The sequence below is a fragment of the Lactuca saligna genome, chromosome 8 (genome assembly GCF_052625555.1).
Source record: "Lactuca saligna cultivar CGN05327 chromosome 8, ASM5262555v1, whole genome shotgun sequence".
Classification (NCBI taxonomy): Eukaryota; Viridiplantae; Streptophyta; class Magnoliopsida; order Asterales; family Asteraceae; genus Lactuca; species Lactuca saligna.
Window position 1 is genome coordinate 103,440,029 of NC_136424.1, and position 14,424 is coordinate 103,454,452.

Genomic DNA, 14,424 nt, shown 5'->3' on the forward strand with positions numbered 1-14,424 from the left:
ATATATATATATATAAAAGATAAATCAGTCTTACCGTTAGTAGGCCTCATTCACGAAGCCGGTCTATAAGGGGTGTATAAGGTTATTGTCTATAAAACGGTGGTTCAATAGGTGTCCACTATCACCCACCGCTTTCTTGATCGGTAAAGGGTCGTTAGCCGAACGGGTAGGATAGGACACTAATTCTCCCTCATTAAAAGTATAATGATAAAAATAAAGTAACTAAACTTTTATTAAATTCCCAATATTAGTTACTTTAGGAAAATATGAAAATGGTGCTAATCCATGAGATTACACTTTGCACCTTGTTAAGTCGTTAGTAGAGCGTGTGTGGTTAATCGAAACACCAATCTGTGACTGACAATGTGTGAAAAAGGGTAGCTTGGTGTTAATCATAGATCAATGGAGCGCATGTGCTTAACCGGCACATTGATTAGGTGATTTGTAACATTAGGTGTACCAAGATAATTTGCATGGTTACTTACACCTTGTTCGTGATCATCGACATCCCAGTCACAAACTTGAAGAGGCACAATGAAGATTTAAAAATGCCATTGAAAAGTTCAATGAATCTCAAAGGATCTAGGAATTTCAAATCCAATTAAAACTTAATAATCTATTTCGTTTTTCATGGTGGAAATTGGTAAATCGTCATTTACCTACCTTCAAATATTTTTACAATTGGATTACGACATCCCTCTTTGCAATTGTAGAATATTGTGTTGGGTCCTAGCCTTAATACTTCATATTAGGTGTAATATTAAGGATTATCATCTAACCTAAACTTTTTTTTTTCAGATGTCTATCCCAAACAATGCTTCCACAACTATTCCTTCAGGCTCTTTCTATATATATATATATATATATATATATATATATATATATATATATATATATATATATATATATATATATATATATATAAGATAAATCAATCTTACCGTTAGTAGGCCTCATTCACGAAGCCGATCTATAAGGGGTGTATAAGGTTATTGTCTATAAAACGGTGGTTCAATAGGTGTCCACTATCACCCACCGCTTTCTTGATCGGTAAAGGGTCGTTAGCCGAACAGGTAGGATAGGACACTAATTCTCCCTCATTAAAAGTATAATGATAAAAATAAAGTAACTAAACTTTTATTAAATTCCCAATATTAGTTACTTTAGGAAAATATGAAAATGGTGCTAATCCATGAGATTACACTTTGCACCTTGTTAAGTCGTTAGTAGAGCGTGTGTGGTTAATCGAAACACCAATCTGTGACTGACAATGTGTGAAAAAGGGTAGCTTGGTGTTGATCATAGATCAATGGAGCGCATGTGCTTAACCGGCACATTGATTAGGTGATTTGTAACATTAGGTGTACCAAGATAATTTGCATGGTTACTTACACCTTGTTTGTGATCATCGACATCCCAGTCACAAACTTGAAGAGGCACAATGAAGATTTAAAAATGCCATTGAAAAGTTCAATGAATCTCAAAGGATCTAGGAATTTCAAATCCAATTAAAACTTAATAATCTATTTCGTTTTTCATGGTGGAAATTGGTAAATCGTCATTTACCTACCTTCAAATATTTTTACAATTGGATTACGACATCCCTCTTTGCAATTGTAGAATATTGTGTTGGGTCCTAGCCTTAATACTTCATATTAGGTGTAATATTAAGGATTATCATCTAACCTAAACTTTTTTTTTTTCAGATGTCTATCCCAAACAATGCTTCCACACCAATTCCTTCAGGCTCTTTCTCTCTAATGAACCTATGTGGTAGGGTCATTTTCGATGGCTCGAACTTCAATGACTGGATTCGTAACATCATAATGGCTATTCGTTATGAGGACAAAGAATATGTCTTGGATAAAGAGCTTAAGGAGATTGATGTAACCACTGCCACTCCTGAACAAATCCTTGAACATACTACACATGAGAGGGATGCGACAAAGTTGTCATGTCTAATGATTGTCACCATGACTACTGAGCTGCAGAAGTCCTATAAGGACTACTATCCCTATGAGGACTACTATCCCTATGAAATGTATCAGAATTTGATGGAAAGATACCATCAAAGGGCTCAGCGGGATAGGTATGAGATCATTGCCCCCATGATCACAACCAAAATGAAGGATGGAGAGTCCATCACGACCCACTTGCAAAATATGCAAAGATATATGGAACGCTTGCTTAAATTGAATGTCAATTTTGATGAAGGGTTGGCCATAGATATAATTCTACATTCTTTACCTTCTAGTTATGATTAGTTTTGTATTTATCATATGAACAAGGAGTAGGTTACTCTTCGCAAGCTTCAAGGCCTTCTAAGGACTGCAAAAAGCAACCTGAAAGGCAAGTCGGTTGTGTCTAATCCTACTACAACTTCTGCCCATGTTCTGGCAATCGGACATGGGAAGGGAAAAAAGAGGAAGGATCCCTCCAAGAGCTGCAAGGGAAAGTCTATTGATGGATCCTCTTCTAGTGGGACCAAAGCTGGTTCTTCTAATTCCTCTTCCAACCCGAAGGATGCTGATTGCTTCCATTGCCATGAAAAAGGACATTAGAAACGAAGCTGCCCCAAGTACTTGCAGGACATAAAGGATGGCAAGATCAATCCCTCCTTTGCAGGTATTTACATTATTCAATCTAATAACTCATCACATGCTAATTCTTGAGTCCTTGATACAGGTTGTGAATTTCACATTTGTTTTGATTTTCAGGGAATAAAAAGAGGGAGATATGTGGAGCACAGGAAGATAAACTTAATCATGGGATGGAGTTTTGGAGTCGTTCGACTTAAATTCAGATGAAACTTGCGAATCTTGTTTACTTGGAAAGATGACCAAGTTTCCCTTCATTGGTACTTGTGAAAAGGGTGAAGGTCTGTTGGATCTCATACACATTGATGTGTGTGGACCATTCAGAATTGTCACAAGGGATGCTAATCGCTTTTATGTGACTTTTACTGATTATTTTAGTAGGTATGGCTATATCTACTTAATCAATCATAAGTCAAAAACCTTTGAAAAGTAGAAAGAGTTTAAGTAAGAAGTGAAGAATCAATTAGGCAGGAAGATAAAGATGTCGCGATCCAATTGAGCAGGAGAGTATCTTAGTATCGAGTTCATTGACTATCTTAAGGAATGTGGATTTGATTCAAAATTGATGCCACCTAGGACACCGCAGCTTAAACGTGTGGCTGAGAGGCGCAATACAACATTGCTAGACATGGTTCGTTCCATGATAAGTCAAGCTTCGTTACCTATCTCATTCTGGGGGTATACCTTAGAGACTGTCGCCCATATCCTTAATGTAGTCCTTACCAAAAAGGTTTTAAAACACCTCATGAGATGTGGACAGGGAAGGTTCCCTTGTTAGTGTTGGATTAGGTGTCAAGCCCATAACTATAATTGGTATGTACTTGAATTGATAGTAGCAATGTCCTTTTGGGTTGCCTTCAAACCTGGCAATTGAATAGGATAAATGTTGGAGAGAGAAGAATGATATATTAATTTATTACTTGGTTTATAAATTAATTTGAAATCAAGATAAATGATTTATGAATATATTATGGATATAATATATTAATTAGAAATCGTATTGTTTAATTAATATTTAATCATAATTTAATTTGGAATTAATTTTAGGATTAAAGGAATTAATTGAAATTGTAGGGACTAAAGGTGATAATGTTCAAAAGTTGAGCATTGAGCATTCTAGAACCTCCCTTAGAGGTGGGGAACGAAATCTAGAGTGTCTTAGGGTTTCCTTGGGCTCTAAGGGGGGCCTTGGAAGCCTTAGGGGGGAAGTTAAGGGATTAGGGTTTCCTTGGGCTCTAAGGGGGCCTTAGAAGCCTTAGGGAGGAAGTTAAGGGATTAAGGAAGTATGAGACTTGTGCTTTCAGTAGTAGGGGCCTATACTACCTTCCACACCTACCCATATTTGTCACAAGTATCACCACAACACCCTAACAATATATACAACTATACTGAGTGCTTAATCATCACCCTTGGAGGGAACAAATACCTCATAACTGGCCTACCAGGCTCTCACAACCCACCAATCCATGAAACTTCCACCAACCTTACAGCATAGTGTATGCTAGTCATACATAACGCTGAACCCTATAGACTTTCGAATATCTAATCCTACCCTAAGCCCCCAACGATACAAGAACAGAACATAAGGCCAAATCAAACATTCTCAGGCTAAAAGATCTTAATTATGTATAACCATGATGCATACACTAAATAACTACAGTAATGATGTCAATTTCATATCAGGAAAACCCTAGGCTATCAAGCATCATGTAATCAGGCAATTCTATCATGCAGTTCTTAAAGATCCCTAGCCTAGTACTACCATGTTGTTCTAACAAACAGTAATATCAAATAACAGTATGGTATTTTGGGGTCTACTTACTGGCTCAGGCTGATCGTACACTCTACATCCTCCTTTACTTTGAAAATCATTTTGAAATCATTTTTTAAAAATCTTTTTCCTTGATTTGAGACTGGATTCACACAAGTGTTCCTCCAATTCACTAAAATCAAGGCTCTGATACCAACTTGTAACACCCATAAAATCATGCCAAAATTTAGACTTTTAAAAACATTTAAAATGTCAATAGTTATTACAAAAAGGTATCTAAAACAGTTTCATATAAGAGTTCCCAGAAATCATAATCATAATTCGAGGAAAGTGTACGGTCACGCCTTCGCCTTCCCGCGGTCATTCGCCAAACCTGAAATAATAATCGATAAATGTAAGCTCGAAGGCTTAGTGAGTTACCCCCAAAATACCAATCTCAAATAACCATAAACATATCATATAACAAGCACAAAACAGCCGTGCATCTCGAGTCTACAAAGTGACTGGTCCGCTGCACCAGGCCTTTAGTTCACCTGGTCCACTCTCTGAGTCTAAAGTATGAATGGACCGCCCGTACCGTGCCTTCAGTCTATCTAGTCCATTCTCCGAGCCTCAGCACGTCTGGACCGCCCTCGCGGGGCCTTCAGCCTATCTGGACCGCTCGTTAGGCCTTCGACCTGACAATGTACCCTTCTGGGTTTGCAGTCTATCCGGTTCGCCCTGGGTATGTTGGCCTACAGTACAAAGCAGGACCCGCGCTCAACCCAACCCCAAACAAACAGCCATGTGCACATATAATAACTAATCACATAATAGTCCATATATATCAAACCGATCTAACAGATCATATAACATAGCAACCTCCGATCCCGGATGCTGACCTAACAGATCACTAACATAGTACCATGCTATATACCAAAATACCGACCTAAACCAGGTCACTAACATAGTACCATCCTTATTACCAGGACACCAATCTAACAGATCAATACGCATATCAAACCAATACAAGTATATAATCCGAGAAAGGACCGATCTTGGTTCCTTAGACCCTGTTGAAATAGTGAGGATAACTCACCTTGAAATGCCGATCTGAACTGAAGAAGCAGATTCCAGAACCACCGTCTCACCGACAATCCCGAACTATCCAGAATAGCAAATAATAAGTGAACACACGGGAGGATAAATCTTGACCAAGAATCACTCATACAATAATAGCCAAATTGCTTTCCTCTAATTTGGGGCCAAAGCCCAAAACCAAACCTATGATCCAAGTCCATATAACAAGGCCCAACATTGGCCCAACTTTCCAAACTAGGCCCAACTACCTATTTGGGCCTACCTCCAAGATCCAAAACCAAGACTTGGCCCGAAACATTCATTATGACATTTAAAAAAATCAAGTTATAACCCTAAACCAAAGGTACCATTGATGCAATTTATCTTTTTTTTTTAATGACATTTAAGAGTTATAACCCTAAACCAAAGGTACCATTGATGCAATTTATCTTTTTTTTTTAATGACATTTAAGAAAGGGACGATGAAAAAGCAATACAAAACGAATTTAACACACGAAACATTAAATAAAGTGCTGATTACAAAATTCCTTCTAACATCTCTAGGGATCAGATCAATGACCAGATGATCCATTACAGAAACAACTCAACAAATATATTAGAGTACAAAAAAGAGATGCAGAATCTTTTATCCATAAGAACAGATTATCATATACTCATTACCTACATAGACCATTCGATTAAAACCCACATACTCTTACTCACCATCATCACCATTGTCATACGCCATGGTGTTCTTGCTGTAACTCACATCGCGAACCCTCTGCCCCTTGTAAATCTCTTTGTACCCACTCTCCGGCCGACGCCTTCTCCTCCGCCGTTGTTCGGCCGTCGAACACCATCTGCTTGTCACTATAATTTATTCAGGATTTTTTCACGTAAATGCCTTTGCTTCCTCCCTTTCCCCCATTGAAGGCTACTGATACCGATGGGTTCATCGGTACGGACGCGATGCAACCGGAGGAACCGACGTTTGCCACTGATTTTGACGCGAAGTTTCCGTATTCTTTGGATCCTTTCGTCTTCCTCGGTGATCGGTAAGAAACATAAACAAAGTAAAAACTTACTAACTAAAGAAATAGCGAAACCCATGAACAAAAGAAAGAGTAGCACTAAACAATTTGACAAGAACAAACTGGAAGAACACTTGTACAGTGCTCTAAATCAACGAAGAACCAGTGAACAAAAACTATTACAAAATAAAAACTCACGAGAGAAAAGGATATGAGAGGAATTTTGGGTTTCCTCTGATATGAATCGGTTTTAACACGAGAGAAAACTTACAGAGTAAAACGCTGTTTTTAAGGAGGGGAGGGAGAAGAGAGGGAAGAAGATGGAAGGAGAAGAAGAGTGTAGTGACTGCATTCTCCATTTGCAAAGGAAAGAGAGGGATACTATTGTGAAATGACATTTATATCCCTGATTAAAAATGGGTTGAGCGTGTAACAATTAACAAAAAATGAAAAAATGAAGAAAGATAAAAATGGTCTTTAAAAACTAATGATCAATAAACTGGATCCGGATTGGATGACCCAAAGTCCGCGTGTTCCACACTTTTATTCTTTCTCTATGAGCTCTGCAGTCCACAAGAATGAACATATGACAATCAAGCCCCTCAACTTTGTTTTCCTGCACCAAACATACCAAGTAACGATTCCTAATATATAAAACAAATTATTTCAAACATTTTCCAAAGTAACCATCAATTTTGCTCTATTCACTATGAAATTCGTAGGAGAAATTACGAAACCACCAAAACAACCATTCTTGTTTTTGCGAGTTTTACTCAGCTTTTCTAAATTTGTAGTTTTACACGACTAATTAAAAAGCTCGAGAACGTAATTTTATGATATGCATGTATTTTTCAATTCTCTTTGTTTTGATCTGTTAAGCCTCTACTTGCTTCAAATGCTCCTCTATAGACCTGAAGTAGTACTTAATATATGAAATGATTAGAAAAACTTAATTTAGCTAATTAAAGGCGTGGTTTATACTCGTAGTCTCAAACTTTAATAATCTTTAGCTTGTAAAGATCCATTTGTATAATTGAAAAGCCAGTTATAAAATCAAAAGCACTAATACCCTTAGGGGGTGTTTGGATTGTATGATTATCTTCATAGGATTTTGAAATCGGCAAAGAATTTAGATTTAGGGGGTTTTAGATTTTGAAGAAATTGAAATTTGTTTGGTTTGGTTTGGAAGATCTACATTGAATTTAGTATAATTCACATTTTCATGTTAACTTCATTCAGAATTTAATTTGAGAAAACAAATTAATTTGAACGGAGATGTAAGAATTTACCAATCCATAACGTAAGAATTTAACAAATTAATTGAAAACACTTCTAATTTAATGTCCTTATATATATTTTTTGTTCCGGACATGGATTATACCGAATTTTATATCCAAATCCATTAAAATCTAAGAATTTAACCAATCCAAAACGTATTATAGGATAGCCAACTTTCACACTACATGTATCGTTGTATTATAAAATACAAGAAACCATTCAATCTCGACAAAAAATCACGAAAAAGAAACATAAAAATACTTCATCATGATGGTCGATGTTTCTTTTCAAATTGAAGGCTATTTCTTCGTTATTTACCTTCGCTATGATACTTCATCATGGACCATAGACTCATAAACTCTTTGATTGGCCTTCTTTGCCTACAAATTTAATAAGAAGCAATGCACGATTAAACAACATAAATGTTACATGTAGTCAAATTTCAGCTACATATCATAAAATATGTATAGTTTAAATAAAAAACGACTTAATAAGAAATTAAATTAGTGAAAGAAGGCTTTTTCCACTAAACATTAACTATTTTACAAATTTGCACTCATTTTTCCTTCCGTTTCTTCATAATATATGTTGTGTGTATCAAATATATTTTAAACATCATTTATAAAACCGAAAAAATCAAATAAGAATACCAACTTACTTCCTTTTCCCAGTTTGTGCATAATGTCAAAACATAAAGAAAGAACGCTTGAGCAAATAATGCCGCAATAATTCCGTACCATAATCCCTACATAACAAACATAAAATTAAATAAAAGAAATCTTTGAAAAAACATTAAAATGTGATCAAAGATGAAAATTTCACTACCTTTCCTCCCATGTGAAGTACAAAAGCAAACAAGATCGCTAAAGGAATCCCAATTAGATAATACGCTCCTAAGTTCACAATTGCACCAACTTTTTGTCGTCCACTCCCTCTAACCGCCCCTACCAATTTCAAATCACAATATATATATATATATATATATATATATATATATATATATATATATATATATATATATATATATATATATATATATATATATATATATAAACACAAATGGAAGTAGCCATCTCACATCAAATAGGCATATGATAGTTTTTTTCAAGAAGTACATGTATTTTTAACATGAGCTAATATGCCATTGAAATCTTTGCTGGTAAGATATATTTTTCCCAGAAAGCCCCAAAATCATATCTTTCTGGTTGAATGGGCTGGAAAAACAATTATACACCAAACCTCGTTTTTTTCTTTCTTTATTGGATTATTAATTTTTTTAAATAACTTTTTTTAAATTTATTTTTTATTGAATTATTACTTTTTTTCATCATTCAACACAGTCAATCAGATATACAATCAAACAGCATGGTTTCTTTCCTAGTCGGAAAACTTTCTCAGACAGCACTTTACCAATGAGTACTTTCCGAGACAGAAACTATCAAACGGAACCTAACTACGAAAATGAGAAGTTAATTGACCTATTGTCACCTGAAAGTACGGATTGGATGCCATCAACGAAATGAGATCCGGCAATAAGCAACATCATTTGTGCAATATAAGTCACCACCTCTTCTTCATTACTGTAACAATAACCCCATAGTTTTCTCCCAAAAATCAAGACCATTGAACCCAAAACCCCTTCAGTCACTACCGCAACCATTGCAACACGTATCGCTAAACGTGCTGCTTGTGCTCGTCCTGCACCTAATTCATTTGAAACCCTTACACTGCAAACAATTTAAAAATATTAAACAAAAGAATGTGAATTCCAACAAGTTTATTCGCGAAAAAAATCACCTTGTGGCACTACTTAGACCTAGAGGAATCATGTAAATCATTGAACACGTATTCAAGCTGCCATGAAAACTCAACTTGTTAGCCATAATAAGATTATAAAATTCAGAATATAAAGAAGGGCAAAAAATAACCAAAAAACTTTTTACCGTTTTCAGTCAAAAGACTTAAAAAAACATAATTTTCCTTTTCTGAAATAACATGAAGTAAACCATTAATGAACCTGATAGAAAGAACCGAGGTTTCTAGTTGAGGATTTGGAAGAAGACCAGATAACAACACCATCATCTCAAACGACCATATCTCCAAACTGTTCAAACAATTACATACTTTTAGAAAAAAGCTGGTGGATTCGAAAAGCTTTATGAAAAAAAATAAATTGATCATGAAAATTACCAGACCATAACTGCAGAAGGAACTGCAAGTTTCAAAAATGTCGGAATGTTAGAGAAAGCTTCTTTCGAGAAACCAGTCCAAGTCTTTTTACACGAAGGAGAAACCCGAACATAAATCGCCAACAACAAAACATTAACCCAAAGAGAAACAGCATTCGCTAATGCTGCACCTCGACTTCCGAGCCCAGATTTAAACACCATAATCCAGCAAACAAGAACATGAACAAGCGTTGTAATCCCAGTGCTTAACATCATCGGAACGACATTGTTTTGAGATTGAAGAAATCGAACATGGCATTGAAGTAATGCGTTTGCAAAAAGACTAGGGATCATGAATCGAGCATAGAGTCCAGCTTCTGCTGAGATTTCAGGATCTTGTCCTAGGAGAACAAGCAAGGATCCTGCATTTGCCCAAATGAAAGCAAGAGGAATGCTCACTGATAAAAGAACAATCATCGCTCTCTGCATATGGATTCCGAGCATGTGATATTGTTTTGCGCCATATGATTGTCCACAGAATGTGTCTAAAGCACTCCCCATTCCAATCTGTTCACCATTGAAACAAGAATCGAACTGGGTTTAGGAAATTGGTTGATATCTGCAACACCATGTAAACAAGACGATGAAATGAAGGAAGAAGATGAACTAACCATCAAGCTTGTACCAGTGACGGAAGCAAAAGAAGTCGCCATTGAAGCACCGGAGAGAGCGAGCTCACCAAGGTGACCCACAAACATGACGGAAATCATCGATAACCCACAAATCAATAGGTTTATTGTTATCAAAGGCCCTGCTAAGTATAACTGCTTCTTAAATTCTGTCAATATCTCATCTTTAGTGTATGAATATGATCGAGCTCTCTTTTCTGATTCTTGATTCACATGATTACTCAGAAGTGGCGATGCAAGCCCTTCTTCCTCCATTGTTCTGGTAACTCTTTGGGAGACTACAAGAACAGGGTCGAATAAAGATACTGAAAAATATCAAAACGATGACGAATGGAGATAAAGATACAATTTTGTTTTTATAAACGATTTGAGTAGACTGAAGAACAAGTGGTGAGAGATGCTTTGTATGTTAGTAACAAAATCGTTTTTGGTTTCTTTTTTTATAATGGGTGGAAGTGTAATTTTCCACATTAGATACTTTTATAGTGGGATTTATGATAGTATCAGCAAGTATTTCCAGGAAAGTGGTGGGTTTAAAGGGTTTTTTGTTGACATTGAGTGGTAGCCAACTGGATATTTCTTGTTCGTAGCGGAATGAAGCAGAGCATCTTTCTGCATAGACATTCATTGTGTTTAATGAGATAACATTTTATATACATTCTTGAAAATTACTCTTTTAGTTAAATTACAAAAATGGCCCTTTGTATTTTTATGTTTTTTTTGTTATCTAGAGTTTTTTTTTTTTTTTTTTTTTTTTTAGAACGGCATGCATGAATTAAAAATTAAAACTCTAGCCAGAAGCTAGGAGGTACAAATAGTCTCAACAGCATCCTGCCATAGCACTCCAATATTGGGTCACAACACCACTCGAGCTACCTAAGCTTCCTTCCCTTCCGATTCCTCGCATTGATCCAAAGATACAAAAATGATTGTACCTCGAAAGCCAAAGTCGATTTTGAGCCAGAGGTTTGGTTTGAGCGGTGAGCCTTGTTGTTCCTGTATCTCCAAATTACCCATAAAAAAACCAACATTATAGCCTCATGAATCCTTTCCAGTGTATTATGACCCCCTAAAGATTCTTTACATTTTAGCAGCTCCCTACAGTTGCTTGGATAATTCCCCAATAACCATCACCAGCTACAAACCTGTGCCCATGCATCTTTTGAAATCGGGCAGCCCACAAAGATGTGGTCAACCGATTCTGTGGCTTCATGACACATTTGACATAAGTATGAAGAACTGATACCAATCTTATATAAATTCACCATGCATGGCAGCCTACCATGACTGACTCTCCAGGCTAAAATGTTTACCTTACCCGGGACAAGCGGGTTCCAATTCCAAACAGCATCACTATGGGGCAGGGTCCGGTTATCTATATCCTTTCGTAGTGAGGACACAGTATAAACACCCGAGTGATCAAGTGACCATGACCATTTGTATGAACCATCAAGATTTAATGAGTTTTGGAAGAAAGTAAGAAAAGGCACCTGATCTTTTTCTAAAACTGAAGGCAGGCAAGCAATCGAGCCCCAGCAGCTGCTTCTTCTTCTAACGGCCTTTGGCCGTGCCAAACCACCCTCTGAACCATGAATGGCTTGAATTACCAAGGCCCAAATGCTATCCGGTTGGGTTCTGAATCGCCACCACCATTTACCCATGAGAGCAATATTCTGGGCTTTCAAACTGCCAACCCCGAGTCCCCCTCTTTCTTTGGATGCTAGAATTTTTTCCCAAGCAACCCAGGCCATTTTACTTGCTTCCAAACTCCCGCCCCAGAAAAATTTCATCCGAATTCTTTCCAGGGATTTAAGTACTTTTGCAGGGGCCTTATAAAGCGAGAAATAAAAGGAGCCAAGGCTACTTAGAACAAAGTTTCATAGAGTCAATCTACCCCCAAACGACAAGGTGGAGGCTTTCCATCTCGAAAGTTTCGCTTGAAATTTTTCGACAATGGGCTTCCAATGAGTTTCACGAACCATCGACACACCAACTGGGAGACCAAGGTATGTAATCGGGAATGAACCGATCGAGCAGCAAAAGCTGCGAACCACCAAATCTAATTCACAGGATTGGACACCGAGCCCGTATATTTTGCTCTTTGACATATTAACCTTGAGCCCCGATGCTAGCTCGAAACACCGTAATATTCTGATCAGATTTTTAGTGTTTTCCAACGACCACGATCCCAAAAATATTACATCGTCAGCATACTGTAGATGCGAGATTGTTGGACCAAAATAAGGGAGCTGAACGCAGCAATAAACACCTTTTTCCTTTGCCGATTCTAGGGCTACATGAAGTCCTTCAGCGGCTATGATAAATAAAAAAGGGGACAGCGGATCCCCCTGTCTCACACCCCGCTCCATTCTGAATTCCTTTGTTGCTGCACCATTAATAATAACCGAGATCTTTGCTGAAGCTAAGCATCCACGGATCCAGGCTCTCCATTTATCCCCAAAATTCATTTGCTGCATGATCGACTCCAAGAAATCCCAGCTGATACAATCAAAAGCTTTTTCAAAGTCAACTTTGAATATGAACACTTTCTTTTGCATTTCTTTAACCAGCTAATTACTTCATTGAGGATTAAAGGCCCATCTAGGATGTTCCTATCTTTTATGAAAGCTGTTTGTTCTTTACTAACCACATGATGGATTACTCTTTTTAGCCGCTCAGCTAGGACCTTTGAAATCGTTTTGTATAGACATCCGATTAGGCTGATAGGGCGAAAGTCGTTTAGAGTGATCGGGTCTTGGACCTTTGGGACTAGAGTGATAAAATATGAGTTACATCCTTCATCAATGAGCCCTGTGGCTTCAAAATGCTTAACTGCTAGATAGAAGTCACAACCAATTACCTCCCAGTGCTTCTTTAGAAAAGCAAAAGAGAAACCGTCAGGCCCGGGAGCCCTATCCGAGCCACACGCCCAGATTGGTGATTTGATCTCTTCGAATGATAAAGGTTCGTTATCTACAGTTAAAAAATGATTTTTGTTCACTATAAATGTTATTCTCTTTGATTAATATCTAGCTAAAGGCTTGTGGGTATACCGTTATCTCCACCACATCCAAAATGTTGTTTTTGAGTGTCATGTCATCACCACTTCCACATGATATAATCATATTTCCCGTTATTTGACACACTGGTTGGTGTGGTGGTGATGCGGTGGAGGTCCACGACGTGTACACCAGGTCGCTTTCGGTTTCGGTGTGTGCTGACCTAGAGCCACACCAATGTTACAAAACTCGTTAGGCGTTCCCAAGGCGGCCGACTAACGCACAATGAGTATTTGGTCAAGGAGGAGAGTATTCGAAAAGTACTCGGATTGGATAAATTATATAAAATTAATTTTAAAAAACTATATATATATATATATATATATATATATATATATATATATATATATATATATATATATCATATTTAACAAATTTATTAAAAATTATAACAAAATAGATGAATAACAATAACAATTATATATTTTTTTTCTAAAAAAAGTCTAAATTTCCATTTTTTTTTCCGATTTTGATCGATTACGAATTTTTTCGATTTTGACCGAGTTTGATCGATTCCGAGTTTGTTGCCTCACTCCTAATTAGGGGTCGCGACCCCTACCCGATTCTGATTAATCGTCCGCTTAAGTCGAGTTTTGGAACACTGAGCCACGCCACGTGGAATGGCCTAAGCCACAACCGCTAAATACCAATGTCTGTTCCTTGCTTTTCTCTCTTCTATTATCTTTGGTGTTTCAACATGGAGACCATACCAACAATAAGGTGGTGTGCATGGGACTTAGTGGGGGGCAAAGTGGGTAGCTACATAGGGTTC

General features: G+C 37.1%; 1 protein-coding gene across 1 annotated transcript; it reads right to left on the bottom strand.

The window, feature by feature from the left end:
* Positions 1–7,874: 7,874 nt before the first annotated feature.
* On the bottom strand, positions 7,875–11,144 carry LOC145009189 (protein DETOXIFICATION 16-like). The gene is made up of 8 exons (XM_078967868.1): positions 10,576–11,144; positions 9,927–10,471; positions 9,754–9,840; positions 9,534–9,590; positions 9,225–9,463; positions 8,562–8,680; positions 8,395–8,481; positions 7,875–8,116 (listed from the first exon to the last, which is right to left on the bottom strand). The coding sequence occupies exons 1-8, from the start codon at positions 10,846–10,848 to the stop codon at positions 8,060–8,062; spliced, it is 1,464 nt and encodes a 487-aa protein (XP_078823994.1). The 5' UTR covers positions 10,849–11,144; the 3' UTR covers positions 7,875–8,059.
* Between the last annotated feature and the right edge of the window lie 3,280 nt (positions 11,145–14,424).